Genomic DNA, 24,386 nt, shown 5'->3' on the forward strand with positions numbered 1-24,386 from the left:
CATTTTGCTTTGGTGCTCTATGTGATGGGCCAGCTTTCAGAAGAAACACTGTGTCTTCTTATGACTGACATGTGACATGTAACAGCTTGCACTTCCTGGATGTTATAACACCATCCAAGGTCAAAACATGGTGATGCAACCGAACCCACAGAGTAAAATCATGAAAAAAAGACGTATATTTAAATATAATAAACCAATCATATGAATCAGCAAAGCCAACATTTGCATTCACAGAATTTTTGGACCAGTCAATTCAAAGAATTACCATTTTATTTAATATATAGATATATAACCTATTTGAGTGTCCCCACAATATATAAAATCCTGCTCTTCACATATAAGATCCCGAATGAGCTGAACCAAAGTATTACAGTCCGATTTAGGATTTTTAAGACCAATACTGACATGTCAGCCGATAATTTTTGTCTTTCAGACACTTGAAACATAAACAGATTTCCCTAACATTGATTATGTGTAGTTATTTATCAGTTTTTACTAAGATAGTAGGAGAGTGCAGTTGAAAAATAATTGTCACAGCAAGTTGCGGTTTATCTGTTTATACTCTGCTTGGATGTTTTTGGCGTTCCAAACACGGGGTAAAAACAGGGAAGTTGCAGAGTTTCTCTATGAGTGCTGATGTTTCTCCTCCAGAGAAACATCAGCGCTCATAATGGTTAAAGGGTGTTCCTCCCATCGCCCGTTATAAATTCCTTTACCGATATGTCATCAAATAGCTAATATCGGCTAACATATCACCCTGCCATTATATGTCAGGATCCTAAAAGTCTGAAAGAAATAAGGCAAATAATGACAATGTAAGGGATCAAAACACTGCCACAAGCAGCCTTTTGGTCAAAGAATGTTTTAAGATAAATTTAACCATAACAAATGTAACCATAGCAAAGAAATGTAAAGACAATGAAGAAGTTACAGCTCTGGTCTCAGAGACTGTCAAACAGCGAAGGTCGACTCGTCTTTGTCTGCAAGCCGAGACCTCAGAACAACCAGCAGAGCCCATCAGGGTTTATAAATCCTGCATGTGCTTCAGAACAAGGCCGTCTTTATGTCGAAGAAATTTTGACCGCAGTAGTAACAACAAAGACAAAGAGAAGTCGGTGCAGACAGGGAAGACGCTGGAAAAGTACTAAGAAACACAAGAAGTGAACCCAAAGGAAAACTGCGCACAGACCTTAAACTTGGCAAAGAAATCCAGATCAACTCAAGTGCTTTTTCACTGAGCTCTTTCATACATTGGTTGTGAAACAGGTGTTAAATTGCAGGTATGATATTGGCTCTGGTGTCTTAACTCTAGCAGGGAACAGGCGCCAAAATCATCTTTAGTTTCTATTGTTCGGAAAAGGTGTCGTTGGCCTGTCTCAGACAAAGTGCCTTTGTGTGAACGCAGGGGAGTGTTTCTTTTCTGGCCTCCCCCCACACTGTCTCACACACACACACATACACACATAACACACACTCGTATTTACAGTCCACGCCCCTTCCAGGACAGATCTGGGAGATAAAGCGAGCGGCAACAACACTGGCCGCTCATTGTTCTTGCAGGGAGCTGTGCCGTGAGGAATGCAGCGATAGCCATCTCGCCTCGATTTCAGATATGTTGAATTTTGGAGGATTATTGGAAGCAGATGTCTTATTTACAGGAGGATTGGCCAAGCAGTGCTTCATCAGGGGCCGTGTTTTACACTTTTATGTTACACTTACAGCTCGACCATTTAGCCTACAGCCTTTCGCACAGAGTCTGCATGCTTTTAATAGTTACAACAAAGTTACTTTTCCTGACTTCCTCACAATCAGCTGTTTTGTTTAATTTGCTGTATCTGTTGTATATTTTATGAAGCCATGCAAAATTTTATCTTCAAACCATGAATAATGACCAAGTTAAAGGCCCTCAGAGAATTTAAGGGTGGGTCCAGATTTGGTGCTTTTTACTTCGCCTTCTTTTGGCATTCTGATCCCTCATATCCATGGGACATTTTCAGGGCTGAAAAACAGGCATTGTTACCCTGTATGTTTGAACTGGTTTTTTTTCATAATTCACTGGAGAAAAAGTCAGAAAGTACAGTGTGGGTAAACATGTGGGATAGGTGGCAGCTCAAAACAAGTTCCAGCATATGACAGGTCTCCTTTTTAACCTACATTCTGAAATCAGGCTCATCTCGTGGCTTTGATTCCTTCTGAAATATACTAAAGGTTAAGAGTCAGCTGCCTGGGAGAGGATCAGGTGGGAGCTGCTGACTGATTTGTCATGACTTATGGTTCATTTTGGATTTGATTTTTTTTTTTTTACCCTATGTTTATAAAGGAAGCCAAGCTTTAGTTTGACTCTAGCCACTGCTGATTAAGCATGCAGTATTTATTTATTGATATATAGTGCTTTTTATGACAGTAGTCACAACGTGCTATGACAGAGAGCACTCTAAGGTAAAATAGCATTAAATAAAAAGGAAATTATGCAATGCAACCCCCCCCTCCCCCATTTACCATGTTTAAAAGAGAAAAAAGATGCATCTGTGGTTAAGAGCCTACAAGCTAAAAAATGTTGCATAAAAGCAGAACTGATGCAAACATGTTACTCAAATGTGAACAGACGCTAAATCCTTAGATTGCTTTACAGCATGTTGCAGCACAGTGTATCATTGTGTCTGAATTCAACATATTTTAAAGTAGCCTACTCTTACAGTTCACACACAAGATTTTTTTTTGACAGGAGCAGATGTTACAGTCCCTGTTGTTTGCATCACTACTGATTCTATAAGAAGTTCATGGACAAGAACTTCAGCATCACAGGGTGTTTTGGCCGTTTATTGCAAGATACTCTCTGCTCAGGCAGGCCCACCACAGGTTGATCAAGCCTGGGTGTGTGTCTCGCGGTTAGCTGTTCAGCTTAGCAGCCTAGGTGATGTCACGCCTTGTCATCCACAGCCAGTGACTGGTCCTCTTGGCACTGTCAGCCAGCTCTTTGATGGCTTATCTATGAGACTACCCCCTGACTCCAGTCTCACTAAGGATGTTGATCTGGCTACAAAGCCCCTACACCCCCACCTCCACCGGGCACACCTTTAACTTCCAGCTTCTGTCCTCTGTTTCAGCTGCTAAGTTGGAATAACACAGCTCCTAAGCTTCCTCAGCCATGCCCTCTCAGGGTACTGTAAGTTCGATGATTATAGGCGAGCTGCGATCTCCTGGGGAGAAATAAACTTCTGATCCAGGTCAGCTCACATCTGCCAATTCCTGGCTATGTTCAGTGAGCCCAAATCAGAGGTTATGTCTTCAACTTGTCCCCCTCCTGAACAAATACTGGTGGTTGTTGAAGGGTTGGGCGTTCATGGATAGCCTCGTGCACTCAATTTTAACAGCTAAACATGTGAGGACCTGGTTATGTCTCCACAGAGTGACCAGTTGTCTTTTTTAAGTAAATGTCAAGCAAGAATGAATGATATGGAGAGAAGTACTGGCCCACCTACACTTCAAACCTACAGGAGCTGCTCGGCAATGAAAACCCATGCCATGAAGCTCCCAGTGCACAATTTTTGTGCTGATGTTAATGCCAGAGGGGTTTTTTTGAACCAAATTGTGCTTGTTAGCTTTATTAGCTTGTTAGCTTTATTAGCAAGCTGTACGAGTCCAAAGCACAAGCACAGCTATAGATTAATTAGTGGTAAGTAAAAGATTAATAAAATACTAAATTGTCACTCATCAAAAGTGGAGCATAGACTTCTTGGATGATCTGTTAGTACAAGTAACCTCACAGCAACTATGTTATTAATCTGGTAATTGCATTACAATGCTCTATAAGGCACAGTGGAGAGGTTCAACGCGCTGACTCCAGCTCTGTCAGCAAGCCTGCCAATCAAAGTGGCCCCTGCCTTCGAGCCAGATGAAACACCTCACCTCCATACAGGTGTCATGAGGGCTAAAGAGACCAAAACTGTTCTTTTGTGTCAGCCTGTAAACATGCTTCTGCTGTAACGTTTTTTTTTTTTTTAACATGAGCGCTTACAGGGATTTGCTCACATTTGGAGCGAGCCTCAAGTGGAAATTAGAGGTACTGCATTTTATTTTAATAACACAGCCCTGGAGGTAAGCTCTTGGTTGGATACCTAAAATAGAGAGAAGGCTTGTAGATGTGTGGCAAGAGCACAACAAAGTAATCACACCGACTGCTTTCTGAGTTACAGATGAGTTAAAGTTTCACAAGACTGTTTACAGGAAGTCGTTGCACTTCAGTGTACACCTTTGTTGGCACTGGCTTCTCCACCGGATCATGGGAGGTGTTGTATAATATGTTTAGCATGTGCTGAGTGTGCATGTTTGAGATGTGAAAGAAGGAAGTCCAGGAATGATCGTTATGCAGGTTAACGTTTGTCATGTTTTGCTACACTTTGTCTTGTCAGTCGGGTATATGTCACATAAGGCTCATGTTTGAGTGTATCTGCCCTTTAATTTCATTTTAGAGCCACTTTTTGCTTTCATAGCTTTATAGAAAAGAAACACTCTCTTTGAACATTTGGGTTGATTTGTGATATATTTTTTATGGGTTGTTTTTGCTTTTCACTTCTTTTTTGAGTAGTTAACCTGTCAGTATTTGTCCCTGAAGGACATGAAAGTTGGCCTAATCATGTAACGTGAAAGTCTGGCAAATAGAACCCCATCAATTTACATTTCATTTACATTTCAGACACCAAGCTAACAGTTTCCTAGAGATGTTCAAAAGAGACTAAAGCTCAAATGCAAAGCAAAGCCACTAGCCAACAAGATTTGAGAGATTTCTGTCCTTTGATCTCTTAATTTGAATCAAATTTTTCTATGTGACAGGTGGTTTTGTTTTGATGCTTTTGCATAGGAGACGTCAGCTAATATCCCGTCCACAAACTTCCTGCTTGGTGCTTGGTGTTTTGTGTTTCCGTTTGCGTTTGGCTTGTGTTTTCTGCAACCTCAGACCAGAAATCAGGAGGTTAAAGTGTCACAGTTTTAACGCCTAGAGAACACTCTGTGTCGTTCAGGTGCACCCACGCTCTGCAACGAGCTTCTCAAGTGGCCTCGGATGACCTGAAATCCTCGGCGGAGTCGTCAGCAGGAACATCTGAACCTGATTTAATCAGAGCAGCAGCAGAAGTGCAGCTGCTCTGTGTGAAACCGACCTGTAAGTGGGAGGTCGCAGATTTGCGTTCCCACAACAACCAGATGCTCTCCTCGAGTGTCCCCGGGCAAGACGTCAGCACCTGGCGAAGCTGGCTCGCTCATCGCTCACTTTAAATGTCAGAGCTGCAGTCGTTAACCTGCTTTTAAACTCATTTTCAGTAAGGGCCACACTGGCAAATGAGAATCACATGAGGGGCCAAGATAGATGGTTTATTGACATGCTTTCATTTAGTGTAAAGTGGATTTCCAGGGATTTTCCTGGCTCAGAATGGACCTTTGGTGGGTCCATTCAGGCTACTTTGAATCTGAATTGCGTTATTTGACATAAAGCTATACATTTCCCTTTGATTTCTGACCACTACTGAATAGATTCCACAAAAGTCCTACATGATAAAACTGTGGTTCATCGTCAACAAAGACAAGTAAGTGACTCACTGTCAGTATTATGCAGTAATTGCAGTTGTGCAGTTGGATTTAAAAAGAAAACATTTTCTAGTTTTCCCATTAGGGAGGTCTTTTTATCATCTGGCATTTGGTGAACTGGCCCTTTAATGTTAAAAAAAACCACTATTTTTTAGCTCAACCATCTGAAGGACTGATGAGCTTATGCCATGGTGCGGTGTCCCTCATCCCCCCTACAGTCCCAGTCAGAATTTAATCAAACTTTCACACAATGATCACCTCACAGGTGTCTTCACCCATACTGAGCTCAAGGTCACATTTGCTGTTTTACGAGCACTTTTTCCATTTTCACACCGTAACCTTCATGCACGCTCGTGGCAGTTCAGTCTCCACACCAATACCTTTGCACAAAATCATAAAGAAAAAAACTCCATCAAGCTTGAAGTATCATTTTGTCGCACATGTTGCATACCACTTGTATCCCCTTAGATGGTGATGATCTTGATTTCTTATTGGTCACAATTATGGAGGGGGTCGTAAATGAGAAATTTCTCCTGGATGTGACTGTTTGCAAGCATCCTCGTCTCGGTACTTCACACATTAGTGTAACCTCTGAAATGTGATGGATCATGAGCCAGATGAGCTGCTGCTTTTACTGAACATTGCTGCAGGACCTCATTTCATCTTCTATCTGAAATGCTCTGTTTTAGCTTCCATTTCTCAGACATCGGCATGGCGAAAACGAGCCACTGTAGACCTCTTAAGAAGTGTCAGTAACAGGAGCTGTAGTTCTGAATTCAGCTGAATTAAAATACAGGTGATGTGAGCACAGAAAGCAGGAGAGAAGCAAACAGATTTGATGTATGCCACATTAGCTGCTTGTCCTAAACAAATACTGGTTTTCTTGCTGTTGTGGGGGTAATGCTATGGGAAATAAAACTGGGTGCACTCCACCCAGTTCATCCAAATGTGGTATCATCTGGCTCCAACATAGCAGTGGCCGAAAAGGTAACTTAGATGCTCCAACCACCTACAATGCTTTTTGTGGCCTGGTGAGTTCAGATGTTGCTAAGTTCTGAAAAAATAGACAAAAATGAGAATGCTTGTCTGTCTCAAGTCTGCTAAAAATACACATAGAGATTAAGAGATGTGCTTTCTTCATGTAGAAAGCAGAAGTTAAACAGACGGACACGTGCCTTGGTTTTAAAAAGTGAGATACAGATAATGATCACTGGGCAGAACAGGGAAGTCTGTGGTTGGTGTCTTTGCTGCTTTATAGTTAAATGAGAATTAATATTGAAATTTGTATGTTTGGTTGTGAAAATATGCATCAAACTGACCCTGTGAGTCGCTCTCAAAATCCAGAAGCAACCAGAGTGAAGAAGAGGACTCTCCAGGGTTGGTCGGGGGTGTTCCACAGCTTCACACCTTCCCGGGGACGAAGAAAAGCCTCTCTGTGCGGTGAACGTCTGGTTCGAGTTATAGCCAAGAAGCCGTCGGGTTCACAGCTGGTCACTGGAGTTCAGTTACAGATACCTGCTTTCAGCGGCTCCGACCTGCAGCCATTAGGGTTTATTTACCACTTTGCACACGTCCTTACCAAGCCAGTGTGAGCAACAGGAGGGATGGGTTTATTTTAATAACACGTGCTGCTGTTAGGGGGGAAGTCTCTTGTGATGTCCCACGTTCAGATGGGCTCTAGTTTACAGAAGTGAACACGTCTCACAAGTCAAAAACAGAGATGTGAGATGTATGGGATGCACCCATAGAGACACCCAGAGATATTCACCAAACACAACAACAAAACAAACTTTAACTTTCATTTATAAGGTTGGGAGAGTGCATTCAAATAAAATCTGATGCCAAAGTTTGTCTTGCAAGGTTACATATCAAATATTCTACAAAGCTCTCAGCATTAGTCCAACATTGTTCTCACACAGTCATCCTTTTTGTCCCACTTTCAGTTGAAACCACTGTCATTAGACTGTTAGACAGAGGTATAGCTGAGCTCGATATTTTTAGGCTGACACCACTGAAAGAAACTGTAATTTTATGTCATAGTATATAAAAGTTCTTCATCTGTTGCAGCCTCAACTGTTTACTTAGTTGTCAGACACACAAAGTGACTGGTAACTGTGGCCGTCTGCAATGCAAATTGAATTAAAATACAGACCATGTGAGCACAGAAAGCAGGAGAGAAGCCAAAAACCCTTTTGTGAGCAATTTTATGCTAGCAGCTGCACACTCAACTCCCTAGCAATTGGTGGTTACCATGGGGTTACTGGCCAGTTTCTAAGCCTGAGACTGAGGCTTTAGCAATCAGTCTCACGACTGCCAGCAACCTCCAGCAACCACTTGCAACCGGTTGGGGAATACACATTGTTCTCTCATGACCCGTGGTTGCCAGATGGTTGCTAATCAGTCTTGAGACCTGTGTGATTGACTCTAGAAAATCATGTTTGTATGATTCAGTTAAATATTTTGCACTTTCAGAGGGAAACTCTTACAAATACATAAGGACTAATACCTCTGTCTACGCCTTTCAGTTACAAAATCCACACAGCGTCTCTTTAGTAAGAGACGGACAGTAGCTTTTCAGTGCCAAAAGAAGGTTTTGCACTGGTGCAGACAGTGATCCTCACCATCAGTTTGGATACTTTGAGCATGAAGTTTGTTTTTATTGGCTCTCTTGCATGAAATGCTTTTGTAGTGACGGTTGAATTTCAGATTACATAAAATGTGAATATTTTATTTCCTCACTTGGAGAAAAAAAAAAGAAAGTGTCACTCCGCAACCACTATACCTGTGGCTATGAGAGTGATCATCACTTCCAACATGTTACTTATCAACGATTGGGGTAACCCAAGCCGCAATCCTCCCCCAACTCTAACCAAGCAGTCTGTGCTGGCTAAACCTAAAGCAGCGGAGTGGAAGTGAAAAATGAAACTAAGTGCAAATAAAATTAAGGTTCAGACAGGATGTGAAAGAGGGTCTCTGGGCTGCTAACCACTGGAACGAGTGTCACGACCACCCGTCGCACCTCCAAATGAGAACAATGGCACAAAGCAAGGACGTATAAATAACTTGCAGCAGTAGCAGCAATACCCAACATGGGGGTGGGTGCATCATTACCAACATCTTATCTTAAAATCTATAGTAGACACACTCCCAAGCTTTAAACTGAAGCTGCTGATATTTGGGGATGTGTGTGGAAATTTTGTGCAGTGCTTTTTTGGATTTGTGCAGATCTGCTTTAAAGTCTTCTTCCTGTCATGATGTAAAAGTCTGAATTTCCTCACCTTTTTTTTTTATGGCTTGACGCAGAGGGGGTTTTAATTTGTTCACATGTGGTGAAGTCTGCACCTTTTAGTTTCATGGTTTATGTAAATAAAAATGACCTTTAAAATGGTTGAAAACCTCATTTAGGAAGGAAGCTGTCTATTTCCTGTCACTTAGAAAGTATATAAACCTCCTGAGCCTCTAAACTCTCATACCCGCCCTGAAGTAGATCATTGGTGATCGCTGTCCTGTTTTTTGTTGCCAAAGCAGCAAGCTCGCTGAGCAGGGCTGAGCGCACGTGTGGTAAACAAGTCCGGGAACAGGTGACATCACTCTTCAGTTCACCTGGTTCCCATGGCAAGAGTGGATGGAGAAGATTAGACTCTGGAGAGCAGAGGTGGTCGGGGCTTTGTTATTTTTCCACTCAGCCAACTGTCAGCAGCTCTGAAGGAAAGCAACCAAGCTTAACTGATCAGTATGTGATATCTGTCCCATAATGCAGCACCCAAACTCACCTTTGGCCCATAGATTTCTTCTGCTTCACAGAATAGTTTCACTTTTGAATCGCCCTCTCCTGTACTGAAATGATGGAAGGCACAGGGGGGATTATGGGATTTGGGATGCTTTATAGCCACAAGCAGTTTTGAAGATGGGAAAGTATCTTACCCACCCTGAAGTAGATCATTGGTACATATTTATTTTAGGATGTTTTCCCTTGTGTCCCTGGAGTTACTTTTGTCTAAATAAATAATGTAAACAACTGGAGTGAACTGGAAATCACGGTCACCTTATGAATGGAATATATATTAGCTGATCTTGAGGTGCTCATGTAGTTGAGTTTATTTGAACTGCACTGCATTTTTATTGTTTATCAGGGGTCAAGTGATTAAAGCAGTTCACCAATCCATTGCGGGGTCTTGAATTGTTCTTAATGTATTTTTGTTTTGTTTTTTTTAGCCTTTTTTGCAACAGGACAGTGGAGTGAAGACAAGAAAGCTGGGAGGATAACTAGGAGGGAAGCCATGCAGTCAATGTTTTCAGGACAAATTTGAACCGTGACCTTTGCATTATCCCTATGACATGGGGGTCACGTGCTCTATTCAGTGAGCTGCATTGCTTTTGAGTGCATTGCAGCTCAGTGTGAGAATCTTTACTGTGCTATGCTGTTGTATTCGGTCCCTGCTGGTTTCTCCTTTCTGTGCTGTCAGCCTCGCTGTGAAGGCACCTCCCTGCACGTGGAGTGGAGCAGACAGAGATTGCTTAATCAGGCTGAAAACACTTCATTATGTCAGTGTAAGCGATATTGGAGCTTTTCCTGTATGTTAACTTTCTTAATATCAGTTTGGGGTAAAGTCATAAACTATTAGAAACATACAAATAAAACCTGACCTTCCCCTAGCTTCCTCCATGCTGTCTTCGTGTACTCATACATTGGGTCTGGATACTTGGGAAATCTTGTGCAGAGCTTAGAGTCAAAGACATAAATATTTATATATAAATATAAAACAAAGTGCACACTGAGGTAAAGCAAGGACAATGTAAAGTATTAAACAGTAATTTCTGCATTGCACTTAAATGACTGTGGTATGAAGAGCTGTTGCACGTTACTGAAACAGATATTGTACTTCTGAATGAATTATATTTGTGTGTATTTTAGTTAGGCCTTATTTTATTTTTGCCATCAGACTGACTGTGGCAGAAAAGCAGCTGTTGTTTGTGTGTGTGTGTGTGTGTGTGTGTGCGCGCGCGTGCGTGTGTGATCAGACTACAGCCCGATCTGCTGAGGAGGGTGTGACCTGGACGATGACAGTCTCTTATGATGTTCTTAAGAGCTCGAAGCGTTCTGTGTATATTGAGTCCATTGATGGAAGATCTCATCAGTTTATCCCAGCTGCTCTTACACTGACGCACACACACGTCAGTGTGGAGAACACATGCAGCCCCCAGTTTGTTTGTTGTGCTTCTCATGACCTTTCTCAGTCTCAAACCAAAGTTTTGACTTTGAAGGGAAGCCGACTTTTTCAAAGAGTCTCTTGAGATGTGGAAAAGTTCCCCGGGCATTAACTTGTCCTTTAAAATAAAACCCTTTGCCTCACTTTCTATCCACAGGCCCAAACCTCCACCTCCTGAGGGCGCCAAGTCTAACCCGTCCAAACGCCATCGTGATCGTCTCAACAGTGAGCTGGACAAGCTCACCAGCTTGCTGCCCTTCTCAGAGGAAGTTAGGTCCCGGCTGGACAAGCTGTCCGTCCTCCGCCTTAGCGTCGGGTACCTGAAGGTCAAGAGCTTCTTCAACGGTGAGTCACTGATCAACTCCCAAATATAAGTTTGCCAGGATTTATTTCAGGTATGACAGGATATTTATTGCACGTCTTTGTGCAATGTTTGGCACCTGGTGTGTGAAAGGACGTTGTGTCACTGCTTCAGACTTATATATAAACTATAAGAGTGTGTAATTTTGTTTTCTAACCTTTTTCTGCACCAGACATACTGCTTTGAAACCGATGTGCCATGAGAATAATTAGTTTGCATTGGTGCTTCAGGCTTTTATGTTAATGTGATGGCATCAGATTAGTGTTGTGTTGAAATGTTTAATGTCATATGTCTGGAAATGCCTGTATGAAATATTTAACGTGGAGTCGGCTCTTTAATAAGAAGCCTTAATCCAGAAACGACTCGAGCTGCAAGATGAAGCAAGTCAGCATCTGTCTGAATTGGATATTTATGTTTAATAGCAGCAGTATTGGGAAAGCTGTGCTTATATGAGTTTTATGTAGAGTCAGTGCAATACTGAGCTTGTTAATTAGATATAATTAGTAGATCTAGCTGGAGATTACCCTTGTTTTGTTGGGTAGGGTTGTTCCAGTGGGAAGAAAAAATAGTGGTGCAGATGACCTGCTTTACCACCTGAGCTACAGCTGCACCATTAAGGGTGTTACAACAATTATGTGCTAGATAAATGTTCAGAGTGTGCGATGAGGAGCTGAAATGCATGAAAATAGGTCATACTTTTTCTTTTTTAAAGAAGATTTCTTTTGGACCCTGGAGCAAAGTGGAAATAAATAAATAAAACAAGTTAAGACAGAAAAAATTATTTGCAACCACATTCTTCAATAACCCAATCAACAGCTGGCGTACCGTCACACATACGATCTCAGATTATTTTTGCAGAGTGTGGCCTAAATGTCATTCTTTGTTCTTTGAGGCTTCAGCAGTAATTTTTTTTTATAATATCAATGCTGTGATTGTGGCTGCAGACATGTAATCATCAGTCACAGGGAACGTGGGAACCAACAGAAGGTCTACTTGTCAGTCTCTGAAGCCTCGCTGCTCATTCACTCAGTGCACCCACCGCAACACACCAACTGTGAACTCACCACAGCTCTGTAACATTTATACCAGCGCTTAGAGCACGAATACCCCCTGCAGTATTCTCCTGATCTATAGGTGTCACCACTCAGACAAAGCTTCCACATCAGCCCTGGCGTAGGAGGAGAAGAAGTCAAAACTGGAAGCAAAGAAATTGCAGTTGCATCGTTTCAAACTGTTCAGCTGCACTGATAGATCATTAAACTGGGGGTAAAAACGACACAAAAGTACACTTGTACACTGGGCATGCGAGGTTACAAAAATCACATGTGCGTGGATGTGATGTCACTTTTGTCAAATGACAGCAGTCAGTAGGGCGAGATCTGCGAGTACAGGGAAGGAAGAGAGCAAGACATCACTGTGAAGCAGGGGGATACCATCCACTGATGCATTTGTTAAGACTTTTTTAATAAACAGCAGCCACTAATCTGGTGTGAATAATGGCTAATCATGACAGCAAGTGATGTAGAAAATGTCGATTTGTTGACCTCCAAATTTGTCTTTTTAACAGTGGATTCCTCTGAACTTTAATGCAAGTTCAGGGGAATAAATATACTAACAATCCTTTAAGCTCCATTATTTTCATTTAATAAGCGCTGGAAACCAATATTGTAAGTGAAATTAAGAATCCAATTAGGTGCCTAGCAACAAAGTAACAAAGTTAGCAATAAAGGGGTGGTATGAAGCGTGATAATGGTGTTGTAGTTCCACATGACAGCTTTTCTCACTTTGACACAGTTCACACATCAGAAGCATCATTCTCACCACTCTTAACGCAGTTCTCAAAACATTTAAGGCATTGCTCATAACACACACTGATGTGTGCAAAAGATACCAAAGCAGTCATAATTAAAGTCATTCAGTCACTTTGACTCCGTCACCAAGTGAATGAAAAACGTTTCGCCACTGTTTTAAGGCACAGAATAGTTTAATGCTTTTACCAAAACTGGACTGACGTTGAAAACATTAGTTTAAAAGCTGTAGGCGTAATATGAAGAGTACTCAGACGCAAAACTGAAATGTGTGGGAATTCCTTTGACACTTGACACAATATACCTGCTGAAACTGAGAAAAGCAAAATGTTACATGTGAAACTCTACACACCAGAAAACAAAGAAAAAAAAAAACACAAACAACTAAAGCAAAGTGCAGTGAAATCATCCTGCTCGTGTGTAATTAGCAGTGTGATACAGGACTGGGGGCACGTGTTTCTGTTGAAGGCCGATTTCACTGCTGCCACTGACAGTGCGTGACTGGCTTTTTGCTCTTTCACACATATTTGAAGGAAGTTTAAAGTAGTCTGTTTGAAAACCCTGCTGCAGCATTCAGGTATGTGAGAGATCTGAAGCTCTGACACACGTACAAACTGTTCTGATGAGTTGTGTGATTCAGGTGAGAAATGCAATACAATGACACGTGTTTAGTATTGAAGTATGCGTAGAAACAGTAGCAGCGTGTACAAACGAAAGGCTCAGGTGGGTGGGGAAATGCATTATTGATCTGAGAGCTGCACAAAGGGTGGTGAGAAAGATGTTCCTGATGTGAGAACTGCATCAAAGCAATCGAGAAAAACTAAGAAGAAAAAAAAAAGGGACAGGAATGAGTTTTTCAAGCAGAAATATTTTTCAGGTTCACCCAAATTGCCCTCGAGTGACTTACATGTTCAGACTACCTGGTGCCACTAATAATGAGGGATTTTATGACAAGAATTGGTTTCATGATCATCCCTAAATTCCAAATCCTGATCCTACAAATATGTGAGTAGCCAGTAATTTGGGTATGGCTGTTGTAAGCAGTGCCAGCAGCAGCCTGTTTTTCCTTGCAGGTTAACATCCACACACCTTTGCAAGTGGTTGTACAGCACTGTACACTCACACAGCCTGCATACAACTGCATGCAGCCATCCACCACTGCATACAAGTGTTGGATGGCTGCAAAATATCTTAGATTGGACAGTTAACTGGTGTTGTTTATTGCTGAAATGCTCATATTTCTGCTGCCATGCATCCCTACTAACCTCACAGTGAATCACAGTTGATTATCTTATGGATCTTATGCTGTATTTACTTTGTGTCAGTGAATTAAAGCAGAGACTTTGAGCTAGATAGTTTTATTTGTTCTATACACTCTTGTGTTGTTCTGTAGAATACCTGCATTTTGTTTCCTGCCTTTTTAGTCGTTTTTTTTTTTTTTTTTAAACCACCTCTGCTAGTTTCCTGTGTGGAAACTCCACTAAAACACACTCCACCAGTCAGACACACTCCGGGTTTATGAAAACAGTTTATTCTGAACCGCTTTAGACCAGCTTTATTTCCATTTTGGGCCCCAAATAAGGCAGCAGCATGCAAACAAACAGCGGTTTCAAACATCCTGCTGGGTGTGCATTCTGCTGAGATATACCAGCCTCACCTCAGTTTCATTTTTGTGGCTGATACTGGAAGAAGATAAGTTTAAGAATGGTGAAAGGGCAACTGTCTAGACAGCGATCTAATTCATTGTTTTAAGCAACAGGGTACGACAGTGTTTGTTTAGTACATGCAAAGCAGCAAGGAAAATGGAAAGATGTCTCGGTTTAAGTGTGAAAGACAAGGCAACATGTGAGGCCGCTCACAATCTTGCAAAGCTAATGCAGTGTTCTGAAATTTTAAATAAGTTCATCTTCATCTGCACTGAAATTTGGTGGGTTCTGCCTTTGCTTGTGCTCCACCTCTGCACCAATTTTATTAGGTTCAGCTTGGAACTCTGCATAACCCTGGTAAACAGCTCAGAGTACACACCTCAGCACTGATCTCAGTTTTTATGTGTGGTTCCTGACAGATCAACTGAACTAGCAGCTGTCCAAACCTTGTGTTTGCAAGGGGCAGCCAATCAAGACACAGACGGCTTTGAGTGGGAGGAGTTAAAACAGCTGGTTTTAGGGGCTGCACCAAGGCCCAGTAAAAGATAGAGAAGGATTATTATGAACTGAATCATGCAAAGCTGCTCTAGCAGAATAAAACCATGAAACTGGAAATCAGTTGCAAGTATTTACAAAATGTATTGTTAAAATATTGCCTACAAAGAGCCCGAAGAAAGTCTGTTTAGCGTTGTGTGAGAAAAGGACAACAGTACAGAATATACATGATTATATCAGCATTTTAGCCCACAGCACAGAACAGGTGCACCTCTCATCAGCCTGACAGCATTTACAGAGAAATGCTCGCCTCTTCACTTTCCCCCCTTCACACCTCCTGTTGCCAAGGAGGACCGATCCAAATACACGGCAAGCCAGAAGGACCAAATTTCACAGCCGTGCACTGATATAGCCTCTCAGCTGGTGACTACCACACCCCCTCCCGCTTATCATTTACTGTAAATAGGAAGCTTGCCTTTCAGGCAGTCTGGATCTAATCGGTGCTATTTTCACAAGAGGCAGCAGAACAAAGCGAGGAAGCTCGCTGGAAACTCAAATAACCTCAGTGATCCACAGACTCTGTGCCATGTTGACAGAAATAGGGCAGAATTCAGTTTAAGATAAATAATCTTTTGAGCCCCAGAGGAGAGGATTGTTATTTTCCAAAAGGTTAGAGAGCATCATTCCTCATCTATGTTACAAAACAAACCCTTCCACAGTACCCTTAAAAATAGGTTTGCTTATTTTTCTGTCATTGTTTATTTTTAAAGTTAATTTCTATCTCCAAATTTTTATTCTTGAACTCTAGTACAGCTTTTTTGGATGATTCATAGTTCAAATCTATCCTTTTCTTTTATCTTGCACTGGGCCTTGTGCAGCCCCTCAGTTCACTCTGTGTGTGAAATAAGCTGGTTTAGCTCCACCCCCCCTTTAAGTCAACTTTCTTCGCCCAAACAGAAGGCTTGAAAAGCAGAGGGTGGAGCGTCTGTGCCTGAGATGACCATATGAGGGATATTCCCTCTCTCTGACATCATACAGAGTACAAGAATAGAAAAATCTGGCTGAATCCTGAGCTTTTGGCTCCCAGGGATTACTTGCGCTTAGGCTGACTTTGGCCAGGCTAAATATGAACATCCACCAGTGAACTGAACAGGAAAATGGTTCACGTTGGTCAAAAAAGTGGTTACTTTTTTAGTTTTCTGTTATATAAACAGGGCGAAAACTAAAAGAAGATGACAGGTTTGGTTTAGTTTATACCATAAATTTATTATTGTTGTCATCATTAGGGGATGCATTTGATGTAGTAAAGCCTATGTGGAAGCACCTTAAACGTGCATTTATTCTGTTGGCCAGCAGGGGGCTCCTGCTTTAGTGCAAAAAGACTTCCTGTTGAATAGAAATCTATGGGAAAACAGCACTTTGGTCTCTGACCTTAGTAAACACTTTCATGGTCTCAGTTGCGCGTTTTTAGGCTCATATAATACAACTCAATGTTTATTTGATACATTTTGGTCTGATTTACAGTCAAATAGACGATAAAGCTGGTTACAAGTTAAGCTGGGAGTATCTCATAATTGACAAAATTAACTTCAGCTTAAGTTTTCACAAATGCTCATTATGTTTGGTTCAGGCTCGGTCCTTCTTTTAACTACAGTCTGTGGAGACTGCACACACCCAAAATAAAAAAAAAATAAAAACATTTAAATTTTGTGCCAAATAATCTCCTTGATAATATCTAAAATGTGGACAGCCTTCTGTTGAGTCTGCTGTGCACATCCTTGTTTTTGTGTTTAGAAATATTTAAGTTTGGAGGAAAAAAAATAGGCTGAATTAAGCCAAGAGCTCCAGCCAACAAAGATGATTAAGTGTTTTGGTGCTCTACGAGCATGGACAGTTTATTTTTATCAGATTGCATTTTCAGTCATATGGTAAGTGGATTTCTGAGCGGAGCTGACAGAAGGAGCTGAAATAGAAACAAGCAGAGACCTTGTTTATACATCAGAGCATATTTAATGTCATGCTGTGCATCCAGGTTAGAGGATAGACTTTTACTAAATACGTGTTTACAGTTTGTCACTGTCTGTGTTTGTCAATAAAATCTTGAGTATTCTTATCATCGTCTCTAGGAAGCCCAGTGGAGTTGCAGCTGGCACAAACAATAAATTCTCGCAGCTCAAAAGGTTTATAAAAGGTAATCAGAGGACAGATCAGAAAGGAGGTGATATAAGGCCAAGTACTGGAATAATAAAACTGCTTCAGCATTCAATTTATTGGCTTTGTCCTGGAACCAACGGGAATTTTTCTTCTGAAACAGGCCTGCAAACTGAGCCAGAAATCTCAGGTGCTGGCAAGTGATCAGTGAATCACTGGCATTGACTAACAGCCCTATTACCCCCCTGCGGTTGTGTTATGATTTGTACTCTGACACGATACCCCCCCCCCCCCCCCCCCAAAAAAAAAAAAAAAACGGACGTACTGCCTCTTTAATGTGAGCGTGTAACAGCTCTCATCAAAACAGAGGCGCCTCGACTGCCCGCTGCCAAAGGAAACAGACAGCGGAGCCGGTTTCGCTTTGGTCTCATCAATTATTTGGCTGCACAGGTCACTTAGTGTCAGCTGAACAAATGCATTTGGAGGCTGCGCTGGGAGTCTGGTTTCTTTCAAACTCCGCTGTCGCTCCAGCAGCTTCACTCCTCGCCGCTCTTGTTTTGAAACATTAAATCAAGACCAGCTTTATCAATAAGTAGACCGCCGATTGAGTGCTCGCCTGCAAACGCAGTATATCGGATCCAAGATTTCTTCACTCATCCCCGCCCATTTCTTGGCTGCTCTCCCTCCCGCGCCGCTCTCCACCCGTTTCCTGTGGCGCCCCCTGCAGTCCCTGGTGGGCCCCCTTTTCCTTCAACTGTTCGACTTCTTCCTCCTTCGTCTGAAGTTCACAGCTCCTCCGACTCCTGCCGCCCTGCTCCTCCACCTCAAACAAACGCTGCAGGACTCCTGTTTTGTTGTTACAGCAGGGAGGCCTGTTTGCACAGCAGACCTGCGCCGGGACAACTCGGGGCTTTATGCATTCATAAAACCCTCCAATTTTACCTCTTCTGCACTCCTTCAAAGCCTTCTTTAAAAAGCTGCATTTTTGTGCATCAGGTCTTTTGAAGTTCTTTGTGATGCATGTGATTACCCACATTTGAGGCTTTTCTTAAGTATTAAAAAGTCCTTATTACCCCTGCTTTCTCATTATATAATGACAGGTCCACCTTTAGATGAATCTAAGGTGCAGTCTGCTTCACTGAAACTAGCCCTCCCTCGTCAGTATAGATTATCATTCGTAGTCTGGCTGACTTTATTAGCTTTTATCTGTAGAAAATGGATTTTTGGATGCATATTTTTGGTGAGACAGTGAAAGAGGACTCACCTGTAGATCTGAATGAATGTGTGCTGGTACAGTTTCCAGCATACAGTAAATGCCTCTTGTGTCGCTTTGTTTCTACCCACCACTCTAATTGCGATAAGCCCAACCTTATTTGCATAGTTGGCTTTTAAAGCATTAAAAGATAACAAAGTACTCCAGCAGTGAAATAAAAGCAGGCATTAAAGTCAGGAAGTTATTAGATGTGGACGAGATTAAAGGACAAAGAGGGTAAAAATAACAGTGAAAACAATAAAACAAAAGACATCAAGCAGCAAAAAGCAAGGCTGTAAAATTACATTTACAAGGTGATTTTAAAAGGCAGTGATACGATACAGCTGCTCAGATTTAGTTTTTTTTTTAATGTCTCTGTACCCTTTCCTGTAACTTGCATGCAGACATGCTCAGTTTTTCTTTGTTACATTTAGGCAACACGTTTGTTTGTGGGGAACTTAAACTGATGCAATACATGGCAATACATGTTATAATATTAACAATGTTTTATTGGTCCTGTTTGGCCGTGTTGAAGTTGTCAAGCAAATCCAGGATCTGTCATCGACAAACTGAAATTACAAATTCTTTTGAAGCACTGAAAATAAAACTTCTATAAAAGCAAGAGATTGCCACATATTAGAGTTTCAGAATCAGTTTATAACGTGCTCATCAGAGAGTTCAGTGTACGCACACATAGATGGTCAATGTGAACACATGTAAGTCAGTAAATTGTTAATAAATATTGCCATTAACAAGTAAAGGACCACTGTATTTGTCAGTGTAGAAAGATTCAATTATTTTGGGAAGGTAACCAATTAGTCCAAGAAGTCTTGACTGGTCTTCACACTGATGAAATGATTCAAGCTAATGTGGCCAGACTTTAAGTAACATCCCAGGTGTGCTGCTTTTCTTAGGCGTCTCTAGGTGAACTTTGACCAGAAATCTCCATGCATTTGCTCCGGTCAATAGCAGATTGCTGGAGTTGCTCGAATTTTCATGGAAGTTGCAAACTTGTCTGCAAACACTTGCCAACTACTCGCTGAGCTGTAGTGAAACTTCAAAATTGCGACACAGACCAGAAATGGAGAAGTAAAAGTTGTGTCTGACCACTGAAGCCAACACATTTCAAAAGGCACTGCTTTTACTTTGAAGGACAGTCTCTGTTTTTGTTGCACTTTTCACAGTTTCGCTACCTCTCACTGACCAGTCAGCAAGTGTTTGCAGACAAGGCACTGTCTTCCATGCTAGCTACAGGTGACTACAGCAGCCTGCTGGTGACTAAAGCAATCACAAGAAGGTTTTCGGTGCAGCACTGTACACTACAGTAATTCCTCACATATCACTTATGTTACGTTCCAGGACTACCCGCGATAAGTGAAAATCCACGAAGTAGGGACGCTACATTTATTGTAATACTTATACATTATTTTAGTAGTTATACACTATTTTAAGTTTTTATAAAGCCTCCCCACACACTTATACACCAAATATATACATTACTGTACAACACGTACTATGCATGTGAAAAACGAGTACCACAAAAACCCGCGACACAGTGAAAATACCGCAATAAATATTTTACACTAATCTTGATTGAAAACCCATGAAACAGCGAACCGCGAAGTAGCGAGGGATTACTGTATATCACTTTGCAACCAATTTCACCTAGCTGTCACGGCCGGCGATGAGACAGGCGGAGAAGAGCAAAAATGCAGGACTCCAGAGATAGGCATTCTGTAAAAGGTGTTTATTTTAGGTTCGGGGGACGAACACAAAATCCTTCAGAGGGAGACGACGGGAAGACACAGGGAGCACAGGAACACGCAGGCACGGAAACATTAACGACACAACAAAGAACACATGGAAACTGAGGGCTTAAATACACAATGGGTAATCAGGGTAAGAGGAAACAGCAGGGCACAGCAGGCGAGGCAAATGAAACTAATAACACAGGGGAAGCAAAACTAAACACAAAGCACAGGGAAACCAGACTGTCAAAATAAACAGGAAGTGACTAACCAAGGAACATGCAGACTCAACACGGGGAACAGGCACATAGACTCAGGACAGAGACGCAGACTAGTCACAACACTAGGAGACACAAGGAACCAGAAATAGCTGAGGGCAAAATACAAAAGACAACAAAACATAACTCGAGAAACAAAAACAATATCAAGAAAACATAAGACACTGGGCCACTGGCCCAGGACATGACAGTACCCCCACCCCCCCCACCCTCAAAGGCCGGCTCCTGACGGCCAAAACAAGAAACAACCCCAGACCAGGGCGGGAGGCGGGGGACCAGGAAGGAGGGCCAGAAACAATAACAAAACCAAAAACCAGGCAGGGAGCAACAAAAAACCAAAACACAAGGAAGCACTGGGGCTAGACTAGAGCACGAGGGCAAAGAGACAGTAATCAAAAGGAACAGAACAAACAAAAGCAACGGCACAAGGCTGAAAAATAGTTCAAAAACAAGAACAAAAAACAGGATGAAAACTAAAGGCGATGGCACAAGGCTGGAGAGCTCCAACGTCCAACACAAGGGTTAAAAACAATGAACAGACCAGGAGCCAAAACAAAACAAAACAAAATAAAAACAGCAAACGGCAGGGGAAAAATAGTCCACAGTTCAGGGGAGTCCATGGGAAGTCAAAAACAAAAAAATACACGGTTCAGGAGGCCGACCGCGCTCCCAGCGGCGGCGACGAGGAGACGGGACTGGAGGCCGACCGCGCTCCCAGCGGCGGCAACGAGGAGAAGACACTGGCGGCCGCCCGCGCTCCCAGCGGTGGCGGCGATGACGAGGAGAAGGCACTGGGGGCCGACCGCGCTCCCAGCGGCGACGAGGAGAAGGCACTGGGGGCCGACCGCGCTCCCAGTGGCGGCGGTGATGAGGAGTCACTGGAGGCTGACTGCGCTCCCAGTGGCGGCGGCGGCGACTCACCGCAGCCACAACAGGCCCGGACTCCCCTGAGCCCAGGGCGGTTGAGGACACAGGACACTCGGAAGGTCCGGACGGGGCGGGACCCCCTGGCGGCTCAGACTGAGCGGGACACTCGGAAGACTCGGGCGGCTCGGACTGAGCGGGACCCCCTTGCGGCTCGGACTGAGCGGGACACTCGGAAGACTCGGACGGCTTGGACTGAGCGGGACCCCCTGGCGGCTCTGACTGAGCGGGACACTTGGAAGACTCGGACGGCTAGGGACATGACACTAGCAACTGCCAGCAACCTCCAGCAACCACTTACCAACTGGTTCGGGAATACACTTTTTTCTCTAGCAACTGGTGTTTGCCAGAGGTCACTTATCGGTATCTAGGCCTGTGTGGCTGAGTCCTAAAGCATTAAAAAAGTGTTCATGAAAATATTAGAAATATAATTAACATATAGCATTTTCAAACCAGGCCTGCTTGTCAGTGTCACAGAGGTTTGGTCTTGTTCTCTGAGCCAGTCACAGCGTTTTAGGTGGTTCAGGAAGGTGAGGTTAGCTCTCTAAACCATGGACAGAAAAACTGCAAAGTAAAAAATACCAATATACCAATCTGCACATGTAGCTGCAACTCTTAAATCAGTGTTTTTTCTTTGACATTCAAGTGACGTCTCAGCTTTTGGTCAACATAAACACAGCATCAGACTGAATAATAAATTGGAACAAAATGGCAATGCAACCTTAAGGCTAACCTTTAAGGCTAATAATACAAATAATGGTACATTTTCTGTATTCAAAGTCAATATCCATTTATCCATTTTGCTAACTAACTTCATATATTGAGACTGATTAATGTTTTCAGATCATAATAATTATTCATATTCAACACAATACATTCTAAAATTGTCTAACTTTTGACCAACACTGGGAACTGTGGTATCAGAGAATCTGTAAATAAACAGAATCATAAATTTGACATTTGATGGGAGCTTTGTCTTAAAATATCCCAAAAATGCCACAAAGAGACTAAAACATTTGACATTTTTAGTTCATCTATTGCTGGCTTTGTGCGACCGCTTGGTCACCAGACCGAAGATGTAAATAAAAAACACGCTGGGTGTCTGCGGCGATGCTGAATCCCTTGCTGAGATTGTGGCATTACAAAATGTGCGCGCACACACCACTCAGTCTGTCTGCTGATGAATTCCCAGCATGCCTCTCAGTGAACAAAGGCGACCCGGGAGTGTAACGGCTCACAGGGAGGCCAGCGTGGTACGGTGCTCCAGCAGGATGTGGCTGAGAAAGGACCGCTCTGTGTCCGTGCTCTGGTCCTCGTCTCTCCCACAGGGCCGAGACACAGGACGCCAACGATGGGCTGCTGGGAAACGCCCCAGGGTTCGATCCCATTTCCAAAGCTCACAACATGGGCATTGTTCAACACTGTGAACATTTTCTGAAGCAGACCTCCCTCATGTTGAGACACGGCCTTGTTTTTATCCTCAGCAAGTCCGTCTGAGTCTGTCTCTTCTTTTTTTCCTTCCCTTTTCCTGACTTTCCCTCATCAACTGTAACACTTGTTATCAACTTGAGTGAACCTTTTCCAATTTTTTTTATGTTTTCAGCAATAAATCAACCTTTGCTTAACTGCTTTCACGAGCCATTTTGCAAGTTTACATGGTGCACACATACTTTATTATTTTTCATATTTCATCTAAACACATAGCATGGATTGCATGGATTCCTGAACATAGATACCACATATTAGCACAGGGCTGCTGACCCGAGTCTTTAACTTGTACCAATTTAAGTGAGTGGAAATACCAGAAAGAGAAATGAAAAGATGAAGACAATCAATAACAGAGCAAGTAGATGTAAAATGCCTACAATGATACAAAAGAGATGCAAAATGGGTTCAAAAAGATAAAGCGTCACGCAGGAAGCTCACAAAGAGACATGGAAATGCAAAAGTGCAAACTGATCACAAACTCACATAAAAAGACCATAAAATCCTGAAAAATCAAAGGCAAATGTAAAACACAAAAAAACATGAAATTACAAAATGAAAAGGAAAACAAAGCAGCTGCAAAATGTCGAATAAATACCGCAAAACACCCCAAAAAAAACAAAGCAAAGCAAACTGACAAAAACCACAAAGAAACACACAATTTACTCAAAACAAACACAATGACCTCCAAAAGAGCCACACAGAAAAAAAAAACACACTACTAAAAATAATCCAAGACACCCTCAGAACATACAGAACGTCCTTGAAGACACACAAAGCCAAAGAGGGATGGAAAACAACCGCAAAGTAACACAACAGGGTTTTTTTAAAAAAAAAATATGAGTACACAATATCTCCCAGTACTTCAGAAGAAATGTAGAACCACAAAGCCGAATGACCGTAACTTTCACAACGACCACAACATGACTACAGAGTAAACCGTAGCACATACCACAGGTAGATTTTAATGTGCGACACTGAAAACAATACCACTTTCTTTTGTGCAATCTTTCATTTTTACGTTGTGTCATTTGTGTGGGAGGGCGCTTAGTCAGCTGATTTATCACACCTGAGAGGCGGTGCCAGTGTCAACAGTGAAAGTAAGCGTGATGTGTTGCACAAGGAGACAGAGCCGTCTGCGCTGGCGCATCAAGAAATGACAAATAGTTTCTGTTAAGAGGCTCTTATTGAGACAAAGGAGTCTGTCGTGGGGATTCAGGTTTTCTTTTTGTGCGCCTTAATGAATAGTTGTTTCTGATGAAGCTCGTCTGTTTCCCCTCGTGGAGGAGGAGCGGAGAGGAGGAGATTTCTGGCTGTTTGAGAGTCATAATTTGTGGTCTTATAATAGCTCGGCTGAACTTCCCTCCTTTTGCTGGGCCTCAGGAAACACAATCGCACACACGCACGCGCATATGTACACACTGTTTTTTTTCTGTGTTACACAT

The 24,386-nt window shown here is 42.4% G+C and overlaps 1 protein-coding gene across 1 annotated transcript in view; it reads left to right on the forward strand.

Moving 5' to 3' along the window:
- Positions 1-24,386, forward strand: part of ahr2 (aryl hydrocarbon receptor 2) — a 93,178-nt gene that overhangs the window by 5,098 nt on the left and 63,694 nt on the right. The window contains exon 2 of the mRNA XM_030745047.1: positions 10,951-11,138. Coding sequence (XP_030600907.1) covers positions 10,951-11,138 — 188 coding nt within the window. The remainder of the gene's footprint in view (positions 1-10,950; positions 11,139-24,386) is intronic.

Source organism: Archocentrus centrarchus, chromosome 2 (assembly GCF_007364275.1).
Source record: "Archocentrus centrarchus isolate MPI-CPG fArcCen1 chromosome 2, fArcCen1, whole genome shotgun sequence".
NCBI lineage: Eukaryota > Metazoa > Chordata > Actinopteri > Cichliformes > Cichlidae > Archocentrus > Archocentrus centrarchus.